The sequence below is a fragment of the Prunus dulcis genome, chromosome 3 (genome assembly GCF_902201215.1).
Source record: "Prunus dulcis chromosome 3, ALMONDv2, whole genome shotgun sequence".
Classification (NCBI taxonomy): Eukaryota; Viridiplantae; Streptophyta; class Magnoliopsida; order Rosales; family Rosaceae; genus Prunus; species Prunus dulcis.
The window spans coordinates 5,571,004-5,596,320 of NC_047652.1; the positions used below are offsets into that span (position 1 = coordinate 5,571,004).

The window sequence follows — 25,317 nt, forward strand, 5'->3', positions numbered from 1 at the left end:
AAACCAATATCATTCATAAGTCATAGAAAAAAATAACATTACAAATAACCTATAATTGTTGTCGACGAGATTTTTGTAAATACCACAAGGTGTCCTAACTCGGAGTTCCGTATGCCCCTGACCACAAAGTGCTTCCAACGGATTTCAAACCTCTGTCATTGAGGCATTAGGTAGCTCGTCAGTTGGAGGTGATATATCATGAAAATGTCGCATTATATTTTCATTACTAATACAAACAAAAAGCCCTAGAGGTTAAGTTATTTTTTAAAAGCCCTTTATCATTTATTAAGCAGACCCTATAATGCTTATTAAAGCCCACAAAACACAGTCCAACTTTCCCCCTTTTTTTAAAAGCTTGGTCTAAACGACGTTGTTTTGGTCAAGAAAAAAAAAATTTGGCACGTTATGCACAGAAAGACAAGCTTGGTTTAGGCAATTCGTCGAACACTTGGAGTGCACCACCAAAGGGGCAATATGCAGCGCCTCTCAAACTTTTTCCGACAAGGGGAGGTGCAGAACCTCATTACGCCTTTATATGTCCGCCCTAAGGATTCTGGTTCAAGTCCCCATGTACCCATCTGTGTGAATTTCCCTCCTCTCTTTCTTAACTTTGGTAAAAAAATTGTCAATGAGATCTAGTCCAGTGGAAAAATGCATTGACCTGCAAATAAGATTCGAACCTCCATGGCATCTTTATTGCGTATGTGTGAGAAAACTCCTCCCCTCTAATTTAGGCTATCACTTGTACTAAAAAAGCAAAAACACTTTGGCAAAAAATAAATCGAAATGGATATTACTATTGTATTGCATTTTAAGTGAATTGAAAATTCATCAAGAAAACAAAAATGAAGCATATGTGGGTCAAACGGACTCTTGGGTCGCGTGGATTGTTAGTTGACAAAACTGCCAAGTTGGATTAGAAGGAAAGCAAAAATCACCATCCTCTGGATTTATTCATTTTGTCTTTGTTTTGCGCCCTTGTTCTCGTTTTCTTTTTTTGTTGCTAAATTTATGTTGTCTTGTTGAAAAGTATACCATGTTTTCTTGAGGTTTTTATTTTATAATTCTAGACACTTTTAGAACCTCTTTCTAATTGTTTTTGCACTTTCAAGGAAAAAGCCTTCTTTTTTTTTTTGCCCTTCAAATGTGGATCATGAACTCCCAAGCCTTAGATACAAAAACCAAAATAAGTGAGGCTATATAGGAGCATGCATTGCATATAAAAATTTAGAAACTCATCTTCAGCACATTCAGTTCTTCATTTCTTGGTACCCTGCCTCAGGAGCTTGGTCTCCACCATCCTGTGAACCTCCAGATGAAGAGTCACCTCCGGAACCACGTGACATATGCTCCCCAATCTTTGAGACAGCTTTGTTTGCTGCATCAAGCTTTGACTTAATTTCATCGGCATTGTCCCCTCCGATTGCCTTTCTTAGATCAGCAACTGCATCCTCAATTTCTTTAGCGATTTCGCTGGGAACCTTGTCCCGATACTCTCTTAAGCTCTTTTCAATGCTGTAGATGGTCGTGTCTGCATTGTTTTTTATATCAACCAGAGCTTTCCTTTCCTGATCCCTTTGAGCATGCAGCTCGGCGTCTTTGACCATCCTCTGAATTTCCTCCTCCGTAGACCCAGCAGACGAGCGTATGGTAACATGTTGCTCCTTATCAGTGCCCTTGTCCCTTGCAGAAACGGTGACAATACCATTAGCATCAATATCAAATGTAACTTCAATCTGTGACATGCCCCTTGGTGCTGGAGGGATGCCTTGAAGCTCAAACTCTCCAAGGAGCTTGTTGTCAGAAGCCATTTCGCGCTCCCCTTGTAGCACCTTGATACCAACCTGGGTTTGGTTGTCAGCTGCTGTGGAAAACACCTGCAAAATCCATGACAAAAAGGTAAGATGCAAACAGTTGAGAAACATATGCCGTTATGGTATAAAATTTAACAAGACCATCCATCAAGAATCAATGTAAATCTTTTTCAACATTTCTTGAGGACTGACCTGACTCTTCTTTGTTGGAATTGTAGTGTTTCTCGCAATCAGCCTGGAGAAGATACCGCCCAATGTTTCAATACCTAGTGATAGAGGAGTAACATCCAGAAGAAGCAACTCCTTTACATCACCACGAAGAATACCACCTTGGATGGCAGCTCCCAAGGCAACGGCCTCGTCAGGATTGACCCCTTTGCTTGGGCTCTTTCCAAATATTTCTGCAACCACCTCTTGTACTTTGGGAACACGGCTCATCCCTCCCACAAGAAGGACCTCATCCACATCCTTAATAGACATATTAGCATCCTTCAAGCAATTCTTACATGGGAACTTTGTCCTCTCAATCAGGTGATTTACCAAACTTTCGAATTTTGATCTGGTCAGTGTGATGTTCAGATGCTTAGCACCTGAAGCATCAGCTGTGATGAAGGGCAGGTTTATCTCAGTTTCAGATGAAGATGATAGCTCAATCTTAGCTTTCTCCGCTGCCTCTCGAAGCCTCTGCAAGGCAAGCCTATCTTTTGTAAGATCAAGCCCATCTGTTCTCTTGAATTCACTCACAAAGAAGTCCAGCAAAGCATTGTCAAAATCCTCTCCTCCCAAGAATGTGTCTCCATTTGTTGCTTTCACCTACATAAGAGAGAGTTCTTAATGAAATATTCCAAAATAAAGGAAAAGCAATAGGACCTAACTGAGTGTGCAAACGAGGCATACCTCAAAAACACCATTGGAGATCTCCAATATGGACACATCAAATGTTCCACCACCAAGATCGAATACAGCTATTAGGCCTTCCTTGTTGTTCATACCATAGGAAAGTGCAGCGGCAGTGGGCTCATTTATGATTCTCTCTACACTTAGGCCTGCAATTCTACCAGCATCCTTTGTTGCTTGTCTCTGGGCATCATTGAAATAAGCTGGAACTGTGATCACAGCTCTCGAGACAGTCTTTCCAAGGTACGCCTCCGCAGTTTCTTTCATCTTTGTCAGAACAAAAGCTCCAATTTGGCCTGGGGCATACTGCTGTCCATTGACTTCAACCCATGCATCTCCATTTGGAGCTTTGACTATCTTGTATGGAACCATCTTCATTTCCTTTTGTGTTTGGGCATCGTCAAAGTGTCTACCAATCAGACGCTTGGTTCCAGAAACCGTGTTCGTCGGGTTGGTGACAGCTTGACGTTTTGCTGGAGTGCCAACAAGTAGTTCTCCTTTCTGGTTTAGGGCAACTACTGATGGAGTGGTCCGACCTCCTTCGGAGTTCTCAACAACTTTGGGATTCTGTGATGATTGATCATTTCACCATTTGTTAGACAGAAAACTAACACACAAGAAGCTTAAATCATGATTTCTGTCAGAGAACATGTCAATAGCTTTACCTTTCCCTCCATCACAGCAACACATGAGTTTGTTGTGCCCAAGTCAATCCCAATTATATCATTCCCAGCAGGTCTAGAACTGTTTAAAGCAGAACATGTTATCAATAAACAAGACAAAACAGAAGCCAAAAGTTTTTATAGAAGAAAAAAATTGTTGATATAGTTAACTAAATCGACTATGCAAATCCAAATTACCTGAAAGGTCTTGCCAAGCTTGCCCATTTGTGACCCAAACTTGATGGCTTGGCAGTGCTAGTCAACTTTTGCACAAAAGAACAAACAAACAACAAACAGCTAAGTTTCATTGCTTTGCTGAAGCTCAAAATACAACAAATATATACCATCCCACGTCTTTTTATTCATAACTAAAAGCTCATCCATGCAATGTCGTATACATACATGTACGAAAAGTTAACGATAATCCATGAATTATATTTGTCAAAATCTAAAGCGAAACCGCCATATTTGTCAAAATACAATTAGATTGAAGTGCATGAAATCAAAAGCCCACCTTGACCAAACTCATTTTATTTCTCCAAGACTATCAAGCTCCGCAACCATAATGCCCCTAACACAAACTTATCGAAATTGACAACAAAACGAAACTAATCCACGTCCTAAGTATCAGTAATATCAGACAAACGTAACAATCAGAAAAAAGACAGGTAAATAAATCAACCGAATATAAGAGAAGCACCCATAGATATCAAACAGAGAAAAGAACCAAAAAAAATTTAAAAATTAGATATCAGCATGTGAAAGATAGATATAATACAAAGTGATATCCATCCAAAGTTGTTTAGACTTTATCCATTTCTCTATTTGCTTGAAACACCAAAAACAAAAACTCCCAGAACGAGCAGAGAATATAATAATAATAAAATATCAAACAGAGAAAAATGGAGTGTAGAGCTTATAAAGAATAAGAGGTTGTATGGAAGTTGAAGAGAATGTGACACTTACGGAACGGTAGGCAGAGAGGGAGGCTGAAGCTACGTCACGGCGTCGTAAGGAACGGAGCAAAGCAGCGGTGGCCATGGCTCTCTCTACTTCGAACAACACAGACAGAGAACAGGGTATAGAGAGGGAGAGAGGAGGACAGAGGGTTTTGAGTGTGTAGGGTTTAAGGTTTTGTTGTCTATTTATGAGGTGAAGGGCTGGAAGGGCGACGGCCCTGAGCCGTGCATGAAGAGTGGAGAACAAGAAAACTAGCATTCATACTTTATTAGATAACAAAAATATTTAATTACAATTTACCAAAAGAACAGATAATTAAATATAAAGATTCCATTGAATGTTCTGACGAAGATCTGGTGAGCGTAGTAAGTTTCAGGTGTGTATAGCTTCCCTGCCGGGAGAGGATTCTTTTTAAATATGTTTTTGTAGGTCTTCAAAGGTCGTTTTATACCCGGGTAAACTTGTCTTTAACATTTTTATTAAAAGGCGGATGGGAAATAGGCTTCTCCCTTTGCAATCAAGTTTCATCATTCTTACTATATATTAGAATCTATGGCTTGTATAGAGAGAGAGAGAGAGAGAGAGAGAGAGAGTCCCAGAATTGATACTGTAACAATAGGATACTGAGGCTATGAAACAGTCATAACCAACAGAAATATACAATACTATAAATGCTGCCAGTTTCAGCATCACGTCTGCACATCTTGAAATGGTATTTACATTCTATGATATCCCTATCCTGTGCTGACTTATAAAAATAAATAAATAAAAGATTCTACCTAAGCAAAACTGTAATGATAACTTATATTAACAGAACTAGAGCCGTTACAAAAATTAATCTCTCAACCGAAGTAGCGTCCTATCGTAGCCGCCTAATGACCAAATCAGAAAATTCACCAGAGTGAGAGTGGTCCAAGAAGTGCATTGGCTTTTTGCAACATCTACTTCGACTTGGAATGCGTCCATCTCCCCATTTTCATTGTCATCATCTTCCTTTTCTTGTTGGCACGATGCTTCTCCGCAATCCTCAATTTTCTCTTTGCATTTCGCATAGGATCGGTAACAGCCATGCGCTTTTCTTCATGTTTCCTCTTATCCCTCTTTGCCTTGAGATTCTTCCGGATGTCATTGTAAACCAGTACATAATTTTGTACGCCTAGTTTATTTCGTACACGTTCAGAAATTTCTTGCGCTAATTGCTTCATATTTTCTGGTAGACAATATACGACCAAGAGATAGCAACTTGTCAGATGGCACTTCAAAATATAGATAAACAATAGGAACATGAGATATGGAGCTATCTTATTCTATTCAATATAGTAGATAAAGATTGTTTTGACATTTCGTGATATTAAACCACTCATGAATTCAACCAAAAATAACAACTCAAATATAAATAAAGTTTGAAACAAAGGTTTCACAGGTAACTCAATTTTGATTTTTGAAGCAAATTTATAAAATGGCCTTCCTTAGCAGAAACCAAAGTGGATGTATACTCGTCCACTTTGACTGAAAAATTAATAGTTCAAACACCTGAGCCCTCATCAATGCAATGTTGCATAAAAAGGCCACGTACAATAGGGATCCATACCAATAATTTGTTGTGTTCTAGCTGTACTAGGATTGTCGCAGAGGGATGCAGATATGGCATGCAAAGAGCCCGAATGCAAGCTATTTATTGATGCAGTGAGAGCCCATAGCTTTTAGGATATGCAAGACCAACTTTCTAGATACTTCTACTGTATGCAATTAAAATGGCAACATGGGGAAATAGTGAGACAGAAAACTCACCAGGAATCACTCTCCCAGAAAATCCTTCGCAAACTTTATACAAGGGCAACAAGATTTCAGAGGCATGAAGCAGGCAGTCTTCCTGACTTATTTCGGATGAAATTTTTCCAAAACTATCAAAGACAATTTTCATCTGCATGGAACAATTACACTATGATTTTTATCGGAAAAAAAATACATACTAGAGAATTACAATGGCACCAATAGTAATAGCTATTTTAGTGAATAAGACCAAATTTTAAAAAAATGATCCTATGCCAACAAATGTTCCAAAATATCTATATAAAAAAATAATAATAAATAGAAAGTTTAAGAAATCATCCTTTGGGACAAACCTGAATAGCCTCCATTTGAAGGGCAATTTTTCCCATTTTTTTGAGCAGGCTGGAGACAAGCAAGTACCGAATATTCTTAGAGGGGCTTTCATTATTTTTGTCGCATATTCCAGAGGTAAGAGATAAAAACATGATCCTTCCTTTTCTAGCATCGAGCAACTCAAAAGCTTTAAGAAAACAGCCCTGCTCATGCTCTTCAAGGGTGGACCAGAACTGGGTGGGATCTGCACACTCTGTTTGTCCCACCAACGAATGCACCCCACAAATAGTGGACACAAGATTTTGTGTAATCAGATTACTGGCAGTATCATCAACAAGCTGTGTCTTCATTTGGCAGCAGAGATAAACAGCTATCATGAAAAGTCTACTTGGTCTAATAAGATAGTAAGTCCCAAATGGTTTTTCATGATTTTTAGAGCATGCCTCTGTGACAGCAGCAAAGTAGAAAGCTACAAGGCGACTGGAAATGCAACGTAACCACATGTGTGGATGCAGCAGTAATTCACAAATTGCTTCCCATATATCCTAAATTCAAAAGAATGGAACAGTTACAACAGAGAAAAAGTGATTAGAACATCTTCAATGCCCAGATTATGAATATAAGTTTATCTATTATGATCATCTTTTCTAATATTTTATGATGAAGGATGGCATATTTGACATATAGAACTTCTGGACTACCTATTTCTAAATTACTATATTATAAAGTTTCAATTCGTTTGAGGGATTTTTGAAATACCACAAGTCATTGCAATGTTTTATGATGTGTTAACTAACGACATACCTCAAGATCCCTATCAAAGCATAGACCCTGGAACTGATGCAGCATTTTCTCCAGCATCACTAACGAATAATAAGCCTCCTTCCATAAAGGAATGTTAGTTTCATTAGAAAAATCTAGTTTCCCATCAGTGACTGCATTGATGGTAGACTGTAAGATACATTTAGTCACTGGTAATATTCTGTTGATATGCTTATGAAATTCTTTCTCCATGACTTCAACTGGCAATATTTTGTTGATATGCTTGTGAAATCCTTTCTCCATGACTTCAACCAGTAATCCCAAAACCTATCAAATAGACATAAGACATTAACCAAGAGAAATGTGAATGAACCACAAGCAGAGTCGGTATAAAGGATTTGGAAAACAACTATGATAATATCCTCAAAATTAGGATTACAAGGTTTGACACTAAAACATGAGACAGCACAAACAGAGGCAAAGAACAATGCAGATCCAATTTTTGTAGACATTAATCAGATCCCACAACACTCAGGAAAACACATGCATCACCCATTAAGACCACATGCTTTCTGACATACAGTATGCACTCCAGATATGAAACTTCAGGCAAAGTGACTTTATCTCCACATTCTTTTCTTATTTAACAAACTCCAGATGACAAAATTTGAGAGAGCTTTGGGATATATGGCATAGAGCATTGGGCATATTGTATCAGTTGACTCCCCCAGCACACCAACCACATTCATTTAAAAGTGCTAATAACATTAGCATACTGAAAAAGTTCTTAAAAAAATACATATAAAATTCAGTCAACTTCCAAGATTACTTTTTGTCTAGATAACAACCTTACATATACCTAAATTGTGATATTCTTGAAAGCTAATTCTTCTCTACAATTGGTGGAGAACTATAATCATGACACAGTACATGGAAGAAGAGTAAGAAATCACATCATTCAAATAAGAAGGCTAAATAACTTTAAATTTGAGAAAAAAATGAAAAAAATTTACCTGTGCTGCAGCACTCCACAGTTGTTGCTTTGCACCCAAATACCAAGATAGGCTGTACTCAAGAATGGAACGAAATGAATGTAGGCTTATATAGCCGGTGAGACATTTTATAGCTGCACCAGCCAAGGAACGAACTTCATTATCTTGATCATTAGACAAGCAAACCACCAAATGGACAAAAAAAGTCTGGGATTGCTCATCTATAACGCCTTTTGGAAATTTAACAATAATTGTGTGGAGCATGTCAAGCACGGATTTTCTTCCACTCGAATGCTCATACCTGTGAAAAGAGTCAAGCCATCATTAAACAAAACAATAAGGAAAGACAAAGTTTTCAAAGGCACTACTAGGCACTCACCTCAGATTTGACAGTAGAAAATCTAAATGCTGTTGCAAGCGTTTTTCAGAGAGACGATAATCAAGTAAGAATTGCAATAAAATCTTGCTACATTTGTGACGAATTGGTTCTACTTGGCTTGTTACCATCAATTCTGCAACTCTAGTTACAAGATCATATATCTCGGGAACAACTAGCTTGCGGTTAACAATTGCCTTTAGAAGTGAAAGAGCAACAAAGGAGGGATTCTTCTCAAGATCAACAAACAGTGGAAGCTGAATCAACAGATGTAGCTGATCAGATGACAGAGTGATTTTGGTGCCGCGCAAAAGTACAGTCAACAACCTCAGACATGACTGCATTAGAGAGCTGCCAGTATTAACTGAACTTTCAGCAATATCAAACAGTGCGACTTTAATATTATCTGCCTGAGATTCGATGGCAGGCAAAGGCAACCTGACAAGTGGGGTGAGGCATCTAAGTGATGCAGATACAACATCTTCATACTTGGAGTTCAAACACTTCCCTAACAGTAAGACGAACGGATCTAACATTGACAATATTTGTGCATCGTTATTTCTTAATTTCAAATTCTTTATGCGCTTCTGAAATATCCCAAGAGCAAACACTGAAATAAGATGTGAACATACTGATTTAGCACCTGCAACACAGCCTGACGAAACAGCTTTTCCAGTCATATCATTTCGACGGCGTCCATTTAACCGTGTAATAAACAAATTCTCACCCTGGCCATTTTCTTCATTTATTCCATCTTCAATCAGACCATATACAAATATAAATAGGTCAGTCTGATCAACAGTTGGATTGTATTCAATACCAGCCGCTATGTGAGTTAACATACTTTCCAATTTTGTCTTGGTTTTTGGTGTCAAATGTTTCTCAAATTGAGCAGTAACAGGGGATAGAAGTTTCAAGGCGTGGCTTTTGAATGTTATGCTTTGAGCAATCAATCTCAGGGTTTCAAAAGACTTCTGCTTCTTAGTTTCTTTCATCTTGGAAGCAATCTTTTCAACATCTTTTTCCTCAGCAACATCTCCAAGAATGTCGTTCTGTACAATATAAAGGAGATCTTCCAAACAGTAGTCCAATTTCCCACTAATTGGAGTTACAAGAAACTTTGACAAAATAAAGTTCAGTGTGTATCCCAACACATGTAACTCATATCCCCGTTTCAATGTACTTCGCAAAACCTTGACTATAAAATGTAAGTATTCCAGCCCCAGCTCCTTCAAACAAGCGGCCAAAGCGGACCTAGCTTCTTCACGGATGCTTTCTAATCGATTCTTCAAAAAATTTGAAATTCGATGAACAATGCTAGGAAGCTGTGAGTCCATTACATCTCCCGGTAGCAACCTTAATACTCTCAGTGCAGCAAGATTGATGTTAGCATTGACCTTCTCAGAATCACTCAGTAACTTATGTATCTTAGGAAGCACAACTTTTTGAAGGCATGTCTGTATTTCATTTGCCGAAACAGAACTACTACATCTACGCAAGATTGACGTGCCAGAATCAGTGGTCCCTGTGTTGGAAACATTATCCAAAGAGTCGTTGGCATCTGAAAAGTGAAACTGGTCCAAGATAGAACAGATGAGCCTCAGAAGGAGCTTTTGTTTATTAGGATTCTTGATCATCTCATTAAAGCATCTCATCAATAATGAGTAGTATGAATTCCATTCCATGTGACTGGAAATTGAAGCAAGGGCCTCTATGCAGACATTTTTTACATGTTCTCCTTTTCCTTCATGCTCCTCCAGCAACATATTGAAAAAGAGGGGTACAAACACTTTCTTTGTGATGCCCTGGATGTGATATCAGCAAAGTAGATTTTAGTGACTCGGTTGAAAACTCTGAGAAGTGAAACAAATCACCAAATTAATTTTTGAGGTAATAAAAACAGAGACAAAAATAACCTCTGGCATATAGCTGGCGTTGATAACATTCCTAAAGCGTGACAAAGCCCTTGCTCTCCTATGTTTCTGCACAAAGAAAAGTAAATATGTGAGGAGACTCATCACTCCTTTTCAAGACAAACATTTCCTCTGAATTGATCAGCAATTGATTTTTAAAAAGAATATAACATGTTTTAATTAAGAAAAAATGACCACAGATATGTTTTAATTAGGAATATAACATGTTTTAAAAAGAATATAACATGATGCAAAACTTCACCTGTAAGTGAACGATATTGTTGAAAAAATCAATTTCAGCATCTTCATCACAAAGAGCCTTCAATGAACCCAGATTTGCCACTTCTGGGAGTTTTAACACCATTTCTCTTAGTAAATCAACCCATTCCTGAAACCACACCAGTCAATCATAAAGAGGGTGAAGTATAGAAAGAAGTGTATCTTGGAGTTGCAACAAATCAGATAAAAAAATTTTTTGGCCAGTAATTTAGGCTTTTTTTTTTTTTGGCCATTAACTTAGGCATTATTATTGCAATGAATTTTTAACACATTGCGCAACATTTGTCCTACATTAGATCGGCACTGACTCTTTGAAAAGTTCTAGTTACACATGCATGGTCTGTTAATGTATTTACAGGAGGTTGTGTGATAGTTCAGATTTGACTTCGTGTTAAATTGGCATTGATATACCGTCAGTCCTGCAGGAAGATAAGAACAAACTTATTACCTTTTTAATAGAAGTTCCTCTCTTCAAAGCATTACCCATATGGTTCAAAAGAAACTTGCTTGTTATTCTCTGAATGCATGCTCTTGTCCAATAACAATTATCAGAGGCCAACATCTTGTCAGGCATATCAGGCATTTCACAGTGGTTGCTCACCACTTGGCCAAGTATTAGGGCAGCAAATTCAACAAATGAACGCAATGACTTGTAAGCACTGTGCCTCAAGATTAATTCTTCAGATGACATGTCATAGACACAATGAGACAAAATGACCAATGCATGATCCTCTCGAATTGTATAGAATATATCAACACTGATCTTTTCATAAGCATTGACAACATTGTCATAATCCAGGCTACCCAATTCTGTATTAGAGGTTGCATTCAAGTCCTGGACAAGTTTTGCCTGCATTCCTTTGAAGAGTTACGAGAAAATAATGACAAAATTTAAAATTACAAAGCCAATGAAATTCTAATAAAAGAGGGATAAAGAGGGGTTCACACAGTACCACAAAGTGAACAGAAGGGTCTACTCTAGCAACAGCATCCAGAAGATCACAGATAAAAACACGCTTATCTAGATCAGTAGAAGTAAGTAGGGGAGATACTGCATTCAGAATTTTATTTGTAATCTCACTCCCCAATACTGGAACAATATCACAAATTACTTGCACCAATTCAAAACAAAAATCTGCAAAGTAAACAGAAGACTTTAAGTATCTGAGGTGGAAATCCTTCATTAAGTACGAAAGCTGAGATTTTTCAAGATATAATTACCTGAATTTTGAGTTCCATTTGCTAAAACTGGAAGCAATATATCCACAAATTTCCTGGCTGGCACTGCACTTTTTATATACTTCGGTAAAAATTTGAAAATTCTTGTTTCTGCGTCTCCTGGGTGTTTAAACAATTTCCTGGCAGTAAAATCGCATGTGACAAACATGGCATATAAGATGACATCCTTTCTTTTCCACAAAATACTTAAAACAGGAAATTATCAGTGCAGAATATAGATGAGAAATGTAGTTCAAGGTTAATACGGAAATCAGAAAAATGGAGGCCAAGGCTGTCAATCCTATCAAGGTCGGCATAAACAAGAAGATTCGTCAATCATCATGCTTAATGATAAGAAATGATCAACAAAGTTTATCTCATGGACATTCAATAAATATTCATAATGAACGCTGGGGAATGCTACTATTCTTAATCTACCTTCATCTTAATACTAATAAAGAAACTAACAGATAACACATGGTGGTAGCCAACTTAGCATCACAGAAAAGACATCTGTCTGAAAACAGGATCCCAAAAACTCCATCCAGTAAACGAAAGTGAAACAAACTATTTGAAAAGATAGTCCGTTTGGTTATCAGAAGAAAGCATAGGATTCCGCATATCGAACCGTATGTTAAAAGTTTCAAGCACATTGTATAATGGGACTCATAATTTGTACTCAACCTACAATCTATTTCATGGATATTCATTTAACAATAAAACAATGTTATTCAAGTTTCCAAATTGCTATGTCCTTAATATTTTTTAAAAAAAAATTGGCTTATTTACTGTTTCACTCCCTGGAACTCGAACTCGCTCTCACTTAACCACCCGGAACTCAAATTTCCTCACTTTACCCCATGAATCCGTAAAATTGTTGAAATTTTCCCACTTTACCACTTCCGTCCATAAAACCGTTAAATGAGCTGAGGTGGCATGGGCATTCTAGTAATTTTAGCCCCTCTATCTTCTCTCTCTCTCTCTCTCTCTCTCTCTCCCCAAACCCAACCCCCAGTGCACCTCCATCGCAACCCACCCCTCCTCTCCCTCTGCCGCGCTCTTCTCTCTCTCTGCCTCTCTCTCCTCTCCCCTCCCCAACCCCCATCGTACCCCACCCCGCCCATCTTCTTTCTTTGTGCCTCTTTCTCCCACTCTCTCTCTCTATGTGGAGTGGCTGTCGAGGAGATTTTTTTTAAAGATTTGAGTGGTTGTGGTTTGCGTGTGTTGAGTAATTCCATAGAGGGTTAGGTCTAGGGTGGGGGTTGGGTCTGGGGAGGGTAGAGGGGGGAAAGAGAGAGGCAGAGAGAGTGAGAGTGAGAGCGAGAGAGATAGAGGCATAGGGAGAGAAGGGGTGGGGTGGGGTGCGATGAAGGTGCGCTAGGGGTTGGGTCTGGGGAGGGGATGGGGAGGGGATGGGGAGGGGATGGGGAGGGGGTGTGATAGGGGTTGGGCTGGGGAGGGGTGAGAGAGGCATAGCGAGAGAGAGAGAGAGAGAGAGAGAGAGAGAGGTCATTTAACGGGAAAATGAGATGGCGCTGAGGGGAGAGGGTAACATTTGAGACGGAGTGGGAGAATGAGGGGTAAAGTGAGGAAATTTGAGTTCCGGGTGGTTAAGTGAGAGCGAGCTCGAGTTCTGGGGGGGTGAAACAGTAAATAAGCCAAAAAAAATTCATAAGCTTAACTGAACATAGAAACAAATACATGCAACAATCACACATTGTAGAGTTAATGTAATGATGAGAGTCTTAACTCTTAAGATGTTATAAGCATTAACGAAAAATAGCAAGTCGGCTGCCTATAACTAGCATAGATACTTCTAAATGCTCAAAACTAGGGTGGATTTCGAAATGTATTCCTGTAAGCCGCACAAAAGCATCAATTGTGTCACACAAGGGGGAAAAGAAACACCAAGAAGGTAGAGTTCAATGCAAGAAAAGCAAATACTTCAAAGGAATTCTCTGCAGATATACTCAAATAAAGTAAAACGTCTCATAGCAAGCACATCATGGAAGAGGCACCACTTGTTTGTAGTTTTGCTTATGTGTGTCCGTGTACACAGAAAATGACCCCATTATTACCTCTTGGCAGCATTATTACTGTGAAAAAGACTATGCAGGCTATCAATAAGTGCTTCAAGGTTCGGGAGTATAACTCTTTTTACAGCACTATCTTCATCATCCAACTCGTGATCAAGATTCAAAAGGTTCTCGACAAACTTAAGAACACAAGATATAATAGCTTCAGATGCTGATGTGACGGTTAGAATTGAGAGTATATCAGGAACAAGTTTTTGTTCCCTATACAGTAGTGGTACAAGTTTTTGGCTTCTAGACAGAGCAAGAAAACAAGAGAATAGTGAACTAGGTTTCTGGCCGCTGGGTCCTTCCTGCTTGAAACCATCAATTAAAGGCTTGCATGACATGAAGAATAAGTCCCAGAACTCACAACTAAATTCATGATCTTCATACTTATTGAGAACAAAGGATACAATTTTCAGACATAAAGACCTCAAATCCTTTAACTGCCTCAAAGTTGTGGAGATCTGCACATAGACCATAAATTGCTCAGTAAATTACAAAGAAATTGTTAACTAATTGTTAACTCAATTTACAGCCAAAAGAAATTATGTTTCATATGCCATGTAACTCAATTTACTGTCAAGATGGTGGACATCTTGTCCGTGACCAGACACACTCTGTAATTCACTAACTATTATTTAATAAAGTGTTTGTTTCTTCTAAAAGTAAATAGACAAATGAAGTATTACCAAAACATTATTTTCCACTGCACTGTCTTTTCCAAGCAAAGTAAGGTCCACATCTGGATAATTTTCAACCGAAGATCCATTGCCTTTTGCCACATCAAGACTTAAACTGCAGCTTCCTAATATTCGAACGACACACCCCATTAGAAAATCAAGAAAGGGGCCAACATGAGATGCATCAAAAACTCCAAGGATATCTTCAATCACATGAAGAAAACCAGATCTTTTCTTCCAAGATAGGGCTGATATATTGCTCAAAGTGAAATATTTTAAGAAATCCAATGCTTGAAATTCAGCCAAAGAACTGTTTGGCAAGGTCCAAAACCAGCTTGCAGCACCGTCACTTCCCATTGAAACAATTTGCAAGGGCTTTATTAACAGCACAAAGAAAAGAGGAAGCTTTTCAACTTCAACTTGAGCTATGAAACCAAGAACTGCCTTCCGATGATTTACTCTTGAAAGCTGATGCAGAAAAAAATACAGAGAGATATAAAAAGTGTGTCATACATTTAAACTGCAATAATGATGCAAAATGCTGGATATATTGGCATTCCAAATTTATGGAATTATCAATAAAATAAACCGAAACGAATGAACACGTATTCTAGTGAAGCATTTGGGAATGTAAAATCAACCCATAACGCATCAATTAAACATATAATTCATAAAATAATACAATTATAACAAAAATAAGACATGTCAAGGGGGAAAACAGTTTATGTACCCATGGCCATGAAATTTGAGTACAAATATGCAAATACTTCTTTTGTGTGTGTACATGTGCGTGCTAGTGTGGGTTTATGAAATTACATAAAATACTCATCTAGTGCAGTTTGATCCCAGGCCAATCAAAAGAAAGTTGGACCCTTAGTCCTTAAGGTACATGACAACCTCATAACATATTTTTCAATTATCTGCCCATAAGTTCTTAAAATTCATACCAGCAATCTTGTTTATCAAGGGTATGTTTATCTTTCCCACAATATATTCTTTTACCCTGGTTCTGAACTATTCTCAACCAAGAGGCTTTTGAAATATTGACGCCCAAGTTACACACTCATCTAACTTCCCTAGCATTCTAAACACCACATACATCCCTCCAATGGAAACTATGGAAATGAACTGATGGTGGTCTCACATTTAGATGTTTGAGAGGTTTTGTTGCCTTGTAGGTATATCACTGATGATACTTATTTGTTTATTCATTCCTCTTGCACATTCAGATCAAACCTACCATAATCTTTTAAGTTACACCTAAGCTTGAAGGAATTATGCAAGAGTATGAGACCCTTTCAGCGGCCCTGTCTCAGACACACCATAGCTAAGCCAAAAGGAATAAACTAAATTTTTGTGAAGTTAGGTGCTAAGTGTTGTTTAAGTTTTACTAACAAATCAATTCGTTCAATCCTAATATTGATCTAATCATACACAAGATTATCCTCGAGAGACCCACAAGGTGTGAACTGATCATTTAATTATGATGAAGGGATTTGCTTCCCTAGGAGCTTCCCCTTCTTCGTCAAAAAGGCCTGTGTACAACCACACACGGCCCCTTCTATGCAGAACCTCTTTTATAGAAGATCTTCTACATATGATACATTATACAAATATATACACGTATGTAAACATAATAGAACATATTTTTGAGAACCACAGGTCCAAGAATGATTAAGATAAACGATATCAAAAGTTAAAACTGAACATACCTTCTGAGAAGCATGTTTCTTCAATTTGCGAACTTTGGGCATCAGAAGACGGATAACCATAGGCACAAGGTCAGGTCTGTGTTCTTCTTCAATTAGATTAGACTCTCTGGATAAACTCCATGTTGTTAATTCTTCTCTCAAATTATGGAAGCTGACTAGGTTTTTCAATTGTTGACTATATGGGAGCAGGAAATCATCTTTCCAGATTAACAGGCAATCAAGAACCTTTGTCTGTATTTCAGCATCATTTTCATCCAAAAGCCTGGCACCCAGGAGAAAATTAATCCGTCAAATAAAGGGTCAAAAATTGGAAATTATATATATGAAATTTGCACCAACCTATTTTGTAAGACCTCTTTAAGAAACTGATTCTGATAGAAGGACTTAAGGTTGTGCATCAGTTTCAGCAGGTTTAACCATTCTTTGAGGACACCTTTCCACTCTTTGCCTTTACAAACACTCGGATTGAAAGACCCGATGCTGCAGTCACAAAATAAAGGCAAATGAGCCCACAAAAATATTTTGACTAAGGGCTGTACAAAGTTCAAAATACCCAAGAACAAGTATTCAGTAACAAATATAATGCCAACTGACAATCACCTTTTAAAGTCTTTGCAATTGTAGCCCAGAAACTTTAAAAACAAAGGTAGAATCTGACGAGACTTAGATTCAATTATAGTTGGAATTCTTTGTAAAGACTGAAGCAAAGAAGATAATACTGCTGCAGAAGGCGTACTATCAGACTTGGAAGTAATACACAAATTAAAGCCTTCAACCAAATCTGCAAAACAGACACAGTATAAGACTGAGCATCCAAGAGAACAACTTTGTAGCCATTCAGCGAGAGTGTATTCACATTTAATATATATATATATACATATGAGAAACTGATGGACAGAAGGCATCCTTGAAAACCGATTACAAAAGTGTGTCCATGTGTTTATACACTGCACAATAAATATCTTAAATATACCTAGGCAATGTAAGACTATTCCAACACTCCCCCTAAGTGCCAAGGCTAGTCAGCTATCCACCTCCAAATGAGGGGAGAGACAACCCAGCCCAACTTTCCTGTGCATACCATGTTAACACATGGGTAGAACTGATCCAGGATAACCAGTTTATAAAGAAAGGGTGCTCATATACCATAAAGCCCAAAACTACCCCTGCAATGTGGAACTATGCTAGCTATCCAAAGGGATCATGTCCAAGTCCAACCAATATAAAAGAAAACTTCAAAGGTCCAATATTACTCAAAAAAGAAAAAAAAATGAAGTAGATTCTTATCAATATCGCACAACCCACTTATTAGTATCAAAAAAACCTTCCCTTTTTTTATCCTAGACAAAGAGAATTTCCTGAAAGAAAGGTGAAAACCAACCCAGGAAGAAGCCTAACAAAATGACCATAGGATAATTAGAGTCCAGATATTCATTGTGGTTAATACAACATAACAGAAAGAATCAAGTTGTGACATACCACTTGACTTGTTAGTCAACTTAGAATTTACTTCATCAACTTGCTCAAAAGACACTTGAAATCTCGATAGGCATTGTTCAAAATAATGAACAAATCTCTCCCATACAAGTCCAGTATTTTGGCTAATCAGAACTGCAAGACACTCTGATGTAGGATTCCAAAGATAACTAAACCGGTTATGGAAGATACCAATCATCCCATTCAAAATAAGGGGCAGATAAGCTTCAGCTATTCTTCCAGCGGAGAGGCCCATCTGTATTCTAGAAATCAATAGAGTAACTTTCCTACTGGTAGAAATTGAAAGCGGAGTTGACTCGATTGAGAGGAGGAGTGGAAGAACCTGATATTTGAACCAAAATCAGTATGGAATTTCATATATAGAATATTAACTTCTAACAAGCATAACATGAAGAAACAGAAGCATACATTAAAGCCTTGATTATCCACATGACAAGTAGGAGAAACTTCGGTTCTCATTTTCTTCGCAACTGGCTCATCCTCTGTGCAAATATTGCAATTTAGAGTTTCATAGTGGCACAATATTCTAAGAGTTGAAGCACGAATCCCTCTGTCTGAGTGGAACAAATTATCAGCAAATATGTCCAAAGCATCTATGGCTTTATCTGCTTGTAGTTCTGGATGATAAGTTCTAGACTTGGTGTCTCCTTCCATAATAGGCCTAATATTTGAAATAGGAGGAGGTTATGTGAACGCATGGTTTTATACACAATTAACTCTAAAAAGGGGGAAAATCTACATTACACGAATATTCATACCCATACACGGAATCCAAAAAATCAGCAACAGCAACCAACACTTGTGGACATGATTTGTGTCTATTTCCAAGATGCAAAAATCTGCTTGTTTCGTCAAGCTCAGATTTTTTACCACGAGTAAGTTTGTAATAGGAATTTAAGGTAGCACCAATTAGGCTCTCCCAAGTGTGTTTAGGAAAACCTGCAATATTGTCTGCAAGAGTACCATATGAAAAAAAAAGTCAAGCCCGAGAAAATGGTCCAGTCATATCTGAAAACCTTCAATAAATACTACAAAAACATATTTGACTCAGCCAGTCCAACAGTTCAAAATATCATATTCATTCAGACAAAAAAAATGTGGTGAAAATAAGAAAACACTGATACATATAACAATGCAAGCATTCTAATTAACCGCCAGAATAGAGATCCTGCTACAGATTTTAAAATGTGGTGAAATCATAGGTTAATGTTGCATATATATATGTCTACAAGTTTTTCTAAACATAAAGCAACATGGCATCAAAAAATTATCAAGCAAAGAAACCATAGGTTAAATTACAAAAGATGAGGTAGTGTACCAGCTTCAATCATCAGAATTTGATCATCTGCATCCATCAAATCCATCAACAGCGAAAAATCTTCTTCGGATTCTGCTATTTGTGGAAAGCAGTTAATGACTCCCCACAGCAGGGCCAAGTCAGCTTCATGAATTAAAGTGGATGATGAATCCCCATTTACAATACCCTTTAAAACCCCAACCCAATTGCTGATAGCCCCACGCATAAAACCTTGAATCCTTGGAACTCCTTCACGTGTTCTATCTAAGAAGGTCAGGCTTTGGGTTTCCATTTGTAGTTTTTCACTGAAGGTGAGTAACAAATAAATTACATCTTCCTGTGAAGTTTCTATTAAATCATTCATGGCCCTGAAATTTCAATTGAAAAGGTTAAAAGCCACATAATAGATAATAATACAGAAACACTCTAGGAAAAAAAAAAATTGATCTTACCTTAAAATGTTAACTCTAAAGATATCTAGCACGCAAACATCCTTTTGTAATAGTTGTCGAATAAAACCTAACAAACTGTAACAGCAGGACTAAACTATGTCAAACAAGCTAATCCAGAAGAAAAAAACAAAAAACAAAAAAAAAACATCAGAAGCACAAGGATTTCGTTCAAGGCAGCACCTTAAGTTCTTTAGATCAAATACAGGAGCCCATTGCAATGAACAACTAGATATGGTTGACATATCATTGTAACTGTGCAGTCCACTAAGAATACTGAGCATTAACTGCAAAACCTTATCCACAACATCAGATGAATGTTCCTTTGCCATTGTAATGCCAGAAGGCATGATAAATGTCCGCACAAGCAAACCCACAATTTCAAGCATTTGTTGGTAATCTGTCAAATGTTACAGTTGGTAGCACAAGGAGCAGACAAACACATCATTACAAAAGAAATGAATGCTTAATAGTAAAATAAACGAATCAGAAAACAAAAACACCATCACTCACCGTAAACCCTTTGGCCATTCTTAACTTGAATGGTAGAAACAAGCAATAACAACAGGCGGCTTAAACGTTCAACACCTCCATTAATCACACAGTCAGTTATTTCCTGATATAAGATATTGAACATTAAGTTCAACTCCTTGGAGTCCAAGTCATCACATAATCTTTGTAATGCAGAAATTAAGACTTCAACAACAGTGTCTGAACCTGCAGCATTGAGAGAGAGAGAGAGAGAGAGAGAAACAAAATCAATAGAACTCCCAAAAATATTACTTACTGCAATAAGATCAATCACTAATATTTCATTTAACAAATCAATGCATTCTACATCAAATACAAATTAAAGAGATAACAATACATTCAATAGACTGAGCACCTTTGGATTCACTTAACAGTAGAGAATCCAGGAAAATCCAAAATTATCAACTACTAGAGGAGGATCATGCATCTCACCACAAAATCTAATACAATTTGTGGACTCCTAAAATGCATGGTTGCAATTATTTGACAAATAAACAAATGAAAAGGTAAACACGAACATACATATAATTTAGAATTACTACCAATTTTCTCTTAAACCAACCAATCGTTCTTTCATAACCTTTAATTTGTATTTGCACTTCACACTTAAGCCAAGCCAAAATCAACAACATATTCAAGTACTCTTGGATAAGTATCGGATGAACCTTAAGTGATAGTTAAGTGATAGTATACAATTGTCACGTATGAAATATGAATATAGTAAAAATACTCCTTTTAATATGATATACTTATAGGTAAAAGCACAGTCAACAAGCTTTCGACTGAATAAGCTTACCTTTGCTGAAATTTTCACCAATACCAAGTATCAAGTCGTCCATCAATAAATGCAACACTTGCTCGGCTTTAGAATGGAACCTTGATGAGGTCCCTCGCATGACAAAATATAGTAAAGCACTGACTCCACATTTTCTGACAGGTATTGATTTCTTCACAACTTCAAACATGACCTTTTTGACACCTGCAGCAATTCAATGATGAGGAAAATTTATCAATTCCTGTGAAAGAAACTTAATTCAACATAACACGCATATGGCCAACAATTTATTGTTATCTAAACTAAAACTATATCTTCAGCTACAAGTGATTGGATTAAAATATTTTAATAAAGACATAAAGAAGGTCAGTCTTCCTTCAGATGTAGTGCATATCAAATTAGAAACTACACATTATTATCCATCATTGACAGAATACATGGGGAAAAAAACAAACAAGCATCTAGATGCTAATTGTCGCCACGTTAAGCATGAGATGAAGAGTCAGTTAAAAAACAAAAGAAAACTGCATCATTTTGAATCCATGAAACAAAAATTCCTAAACACATTCAAAATAAGGCATGCTTCAAGGGGATTCGTTAGAGATAATCTATGTTTCCCCCTAGTCAACAAATTCAGACGGCGAAAACTGAAATATAAAATATGGCAAGGTATACCTTCTTTAAGCTGCTCAAAAGGTGCATTTCTCAGCAAGAATGACATCCCCTCTGCCATAAATTCTTGGATGTAATCTTTTGGATAATATCTCAATTTTACAGTAACCCTATATACACATATATATATCACATAAATATTCTCATCACCACTCTGAAAGTTAAAAAGGGGCTTATTTTGTATAAAATAAAAGCCTCCAGTTTGCTTTGACACACTGAAAATCAATACCAAGTACTTACTTTAGAACATGCACAAGCTTTTGTACAAGATATTTTTGCAAGTACATCATAATAGATGACCAAGATGTGAAGATCTGCATACAAAAACACCGCAAATTGTGAGTTAATGTAAAATTACATGTAAACCCCAATAAGAAAAATGAGGAAATAAACAAAAATAAAATTGGACCTGCTCAATGGCCTCTGGCTCCCTATCGGCACCACATTCGAGGAGAGACACTAGAGAGTCAGCAATCCTTGGCAAGAACCTGGCAGAAACCCACACAAGTGAGAAAAAAAAAATACGTGCAACTAGAGCAAAGGGTCATGATGTAATTCTTCAAGAGACTGAAAGAGCCGTCTCGAATAACCAACAGACATCATGACCAATTAAGGAAGTAAAAACAACAAACCACCAGCATCTATAAATTAAATTCATTCTAAAGGCTGAGGAAACTCACGGGATAAAGTCCTCAAGGAGATCTCTACACAGGACTGCAATTAACCTGCTCACAAACATAGATAATTTGAAAATGACAAAAAAAAGCTCCACTCAGAAATTAAAAACTCCAAAGATACAATCAGATATCTCAAAAGGGTTGGCATCAAATAAGTTACCATACCTGAGAATGGGTTCAAGCGACAACCTTGCTTTCATCTGTAATCTAGAAAGGAGTTCTGAGATTATGGTTTCCTTATGCAACAACACCAAAGGCAATGTTTGGACCAATGGCGTCATTTTCTCATAGAAAGCGATGAAATCCTCAGCCGTGTTCAATTCCTACAACAAAAATCAGCACCAACAATCACAAACAAGAAAAGAAGAAACAACAAAGATTAAAAATTGGAGAAAAATCTTATGAAAAATAGGCACATACTCTCCATTCTACGAGGCAGTCCCGGAAAAACGTAGAGCCCGCTTGCGGCTCTGATTTAACTTTATCAAGGCTTCGGAATACATCAATTTCAACTTCTTCTAGTCTCTGAGAGAAGCTCTTGAACTGCACATAAAAACCCACCAAATATCATCATGAAATTCTTTAAAAAGAAAACTGAAGTAAAAAGAACAAAGAGCAAACTTACGACAAAACGGCGGCGTCCGGGGGATTTGTTGAGCGACTTGACGGCCTGAGCTTGTGATAGGGTTGCCATGTTGAATTGAGAAACTGCAGAAGAAGATGAAGAAGGGGGCTTTTGGTTCGTGGAGGTGTTGGAGAACGAACGATGCCGACTTTTGATTTTGGGTTTAGCAACCCGCAAAGGATGATATTGGGTTTTAGGTGGGTTTAGGGGCAACGACAAAACAACCCCCTGGATGTGACGTGTACACTGTCGGACCCACCAATTCTTTTAAAAAATAACATAAAAATAAAAATAAAAAGCATAAAAAAACCTACCCAGCCATGGATGCCCCAGTGGAAGGTGTTCGACTCCGTTTAGTGGAGCTGAGGAGCGCGAGGGTGTAAGATGTCAGCGAGGGTTTAAGATGTCACGGAGGGATGTGGGGACCCCAAAAATATTCACAATGTACTTACTAAACCACCTCCCTAAATAAATTTTAGAAATGAATCGTAAAAATGCAACTCCAATCATGTTCTCTATCCACCACATAAAATAAGGAATCTTCTAGGAGCTCCTAAATCTGAGGAGAGAGAAAGGATTTCTAGGGGCTCCATATAATTTAATGCTGCTTTATTTAATGAGTATTTCAAATCTTTATTTAATGCTAAATATTTTTTATTTTATTTTTTAATAGAGATGGACCAATCAAAAAAGAATTATAGCATTTATGACTCTCCAAATTAGAGAGTATGGTTGGAGGTGAAATTTTTTAAAGAGCTCCTAAAATAGTTTTCTTATATTTTTAGCTAAATTTTAGCTAAGAAATAGAGAGCATCATTGTGGATGCTCTAATGGCTACTTTAGGCCCTTTTTGGTTTATGAGAAAGGAGACTTGAGAATGGAAAATCAATTGTTTTCCCATGTTTGGTAAATTCAAACATGGGAAATTGTTGTCTGGCCTATGAGAAAATAATGGGGAAAGTGAAGCCACCCTCCTAACTTGGGTTGTAATAACCCAAAACAAAAATCCCTAATTAATTATTAATTTATTCTGGTAGAAAGACGATTTTGCCCTTACCATATTTAATTGGGAAAAAGTTGACTTTTTGATCGAGAAGGAATTTGACAATTCCACTTACACCGTTGCATAGAGCACGACGAAACGAGTCCGTAGACACGGAGTGGACTCGAATCAGAGTTGTAACGAAGAAAATATGGTCAAAAGACCGGGAAAGGCAAAACGGTAATTTGGACAAAAATCAGATTTTTATCTCTTCCCCCTCAGTTTCTCTCTCCTCTCTCTCTCTCTCCTCCCCTCCCGCGCGCCCAGCCGCCTCCCTTCCATCCGTTCCAATCGCCGCCACAGACCACCTCGACCCACAGTGCCGGTACCGACGGGACCGCCTCGACCTCGCCGTCACGTCTCGACCAATCTCCTCCCACGAGCCGACCGGAGCTGGCCGGAAAACAGCGAAATCCGACCGGTTTTGCCCGATTTTCAAACCTCTCGTTCTCCTTCAATTCTCATCCGATTTTGTCGAGTAAGGTATGGATTCTCACCTATTTTTCATGCTCTAGCTGATGGTTGGATAGGTTTTCATCAATTTTAGCCTTAGATTGCCCAGCTTGTGAATTGAAATTCGGCTGAGTTTCGACCGTTTTCGGCCAGATTTTGGGGTATGTCCAAGAAAAAAAGTGCCTCCAAATGTGGTGTTATACCTAGGATAGGAGTTTGGAGCCTTGGTTTTGAGTTTTTCCGGCGAGATGTTATCGCTTTGGACACCCACCGCTGCTGGCGCGTGCGGCTGCGCGTGGGTGAGGGTAGTGCAGTGACCATGTGTATTTTTGCGATCCTCGTGTTGTCACGAGCGCGTAGGATTTTGCGGATCTCAATTTGGATTCCGTTTGAGCCCCGAACGGATTTTCCATATTGTGCGATTCCCGGGTTCAATACTGTCCAACCGTTGGATCGCACACAATTTGAGATATGTTGTTCTACATAATTTCAGAACCGTGTAGGATTCAACGGATTGCGAATCGGAGTCCCAGATACTCCGAAATCGCGAACCCTGGGGCTAGAGTTTGGAAATTAAGCGATTACACGATTGTGGCCAATCCAACCGTCCAATTCGGGCCAAAACAGCAAGATATAGGTATGTCTCTGTGAGGAACCTTTAGGGAATCCCAGATCAGCCATTGGAGGTTGTGGACCCCAAGGGGTTCCAGATCGACCGGTCTGGCAGTTTATCGCTTACTGAGACCTCAAATTTTTTAAGACCGTTTTAAATGTCTGAAATGCTAAAGTAGGCTTAGGATTTACTTTAAAGTGAGTGCACGCAATTCTAGGAGCCGGTGGTCAGGGTTTT

At 38.0% G+C, this 25,317-nt stretch overlaps 2 protein-coding genes across 3 annotated transcripts; both read right to left on the reverse strand.

Moving 5' to 3' along the window:
• Positions 1 to 1,187: 1,187 nt before the first annotated feature.
• LOC117622761 (heat shock 70 kDa protein, mitochondrial-like) lies at positions 1,188 to 4,414 on the reverse strand. The gene is made up of 6 exons (XM_034353535.1): positions 4,340 to 4,414; positions 3,572 to 3,636; positions 3,377 to 3,455; positions 2,712 to 3,278; positions 2,007 to 2,627; positions 1,188 to 1,877 (listed from the first exon to the last, which is right to left on the reverse strand). The coding sequence occupies exons 1-6, from the start codon at positions 4,412 to 4,414 to the stop codon at positions 1,251 to 1,253; spliced, it is 2,034 nt and encodes a 677-aa protein (XP_034209426.1). The 3' UTR covers positions 1,188 to 1,250.
• A 511-nt stretch (positions 4,415 to 4,925) lies between these two features.
• LOC117621283 (small subunit processome component 20 homolog) lies at positions 4,926 to 23,134 on the reverse strand. 2 transcript variants are annotated; one of them, XM_034351664.1, is made up of 31 exons: positions 22,973 to 23,134; positions 22,768 to 22,890; positions 22,513 to 22,670; positions 22,351 to 22,395; positions 22,080 to 22,158; positions 21,911 to 21,984; positions 21,674 to 21,780; positions 21,020 to 21,202; positions 20,206 to 20,409; positions 19,876 to 20,092; positions 19,696 to 19,770; positions 19,265 to 19,611; positions 18,705 to 18,897; positions 18,355 to 18,607; positions 17,929 to 18,268; positions 17,050 to 17,230; positions 16,789 to 16,929; positions 16,450 to 16,711; positions 14,747 to 15,205; positions 14,058 to 14,521; positions 11,983 to 12,119; positions 11,715 to 11,896; positions 11,210 to 11,611; positions 10,745 to 10,870; positions 10,486 to 10,551; positions 8,573 to 10,374; positions 8,215 to 8,494; positions 7,244 to 7,528; positions 6,460 to 6,984; positions 6,125 to 6,257; positions 4,926 to 5,543 (listed from the first exon to the last, which is right to left on the reverse strand). In XM_034351664.1, exons 1-31 carry the CDS (start codon positions 23,039 to 23,041, stop codon positions 5,275 to 5,277), a joined length of 8,181 nt encoding a protein of 2,726 aa, XP_034207555.1. In that variant the 5' UTR covers positions 23,042 to 23,134; the 3' UTR covers positions 4,926 to 5,274. The 2 variants fall into 2 exon arrangements, with proteins under 2 accessions (XP_034207555.1, XP_034207556.1); XM_034351665.1 differs by lacking the exons at positions 22,351 to 22,395; positions 22,513 to 22,670; positions 22,768 to 22,890; positions 22,973 to 23,134 and having other exon boundaries at positions 21,674 to 21,724; positions 22,080 to 22,102.
• Between the last annotated feature and the right edge of the window lie 2,183 nt (positions 23,135 to 25,317).

What these genes read in the sequence shown, in the direction of transcription:
- LOC117622761 (XM_034353535.1), bottom strand. Translation starts at nt 4,414, where the DNA reads ATGGCCACCGCTGCTTTGCTCCGTTCCTTACGACGCCGTGACGTAGCT. An exon ending in AGCTTGGCAAGACCTTTCAG is followed by an intron (nt 3,456 to 3,571) that starts GTAATTTGGATT and finishes TGCTTTAAACAG; the next exon opens with TTCTAGACCTGCTGGGAATG. An exon ending in TCTCCAATGGTGTTTTTGAG is followed by an intron (nt 2,628 to 2,711) that starts GTATGCCTCGTT and finishes TCTCTTATGTAG; the next exon opens with GTGAAAGCAACAAATGGAGA.
- LOC117621283 (XM_034351664.1), bottom strand. Translation starts at nt 23,041, where the DNA reads ATGGCAACCCTATCACAAGCTCAGGCCGTCAAGTCGCTCAACAAATCC. An exon ending in AGCCAGAGGCCATTGAGCAG is followed by an intron (nt 21,985 to 22,079) that starts GTCCAATTTTAT and finishes TTTTGTATGCAG; the next exon opens with ATCTTCACATCTTGGTCATC. An exon ending in ACGCCAGCTATATGCCAGAG is followed by an intron (nt 10,375 to 10,485) that starts GTTATTTTTGTC and finishes TATCACATCCAG; the next exon opens with GGCATCACAAAGAAAGTGTT.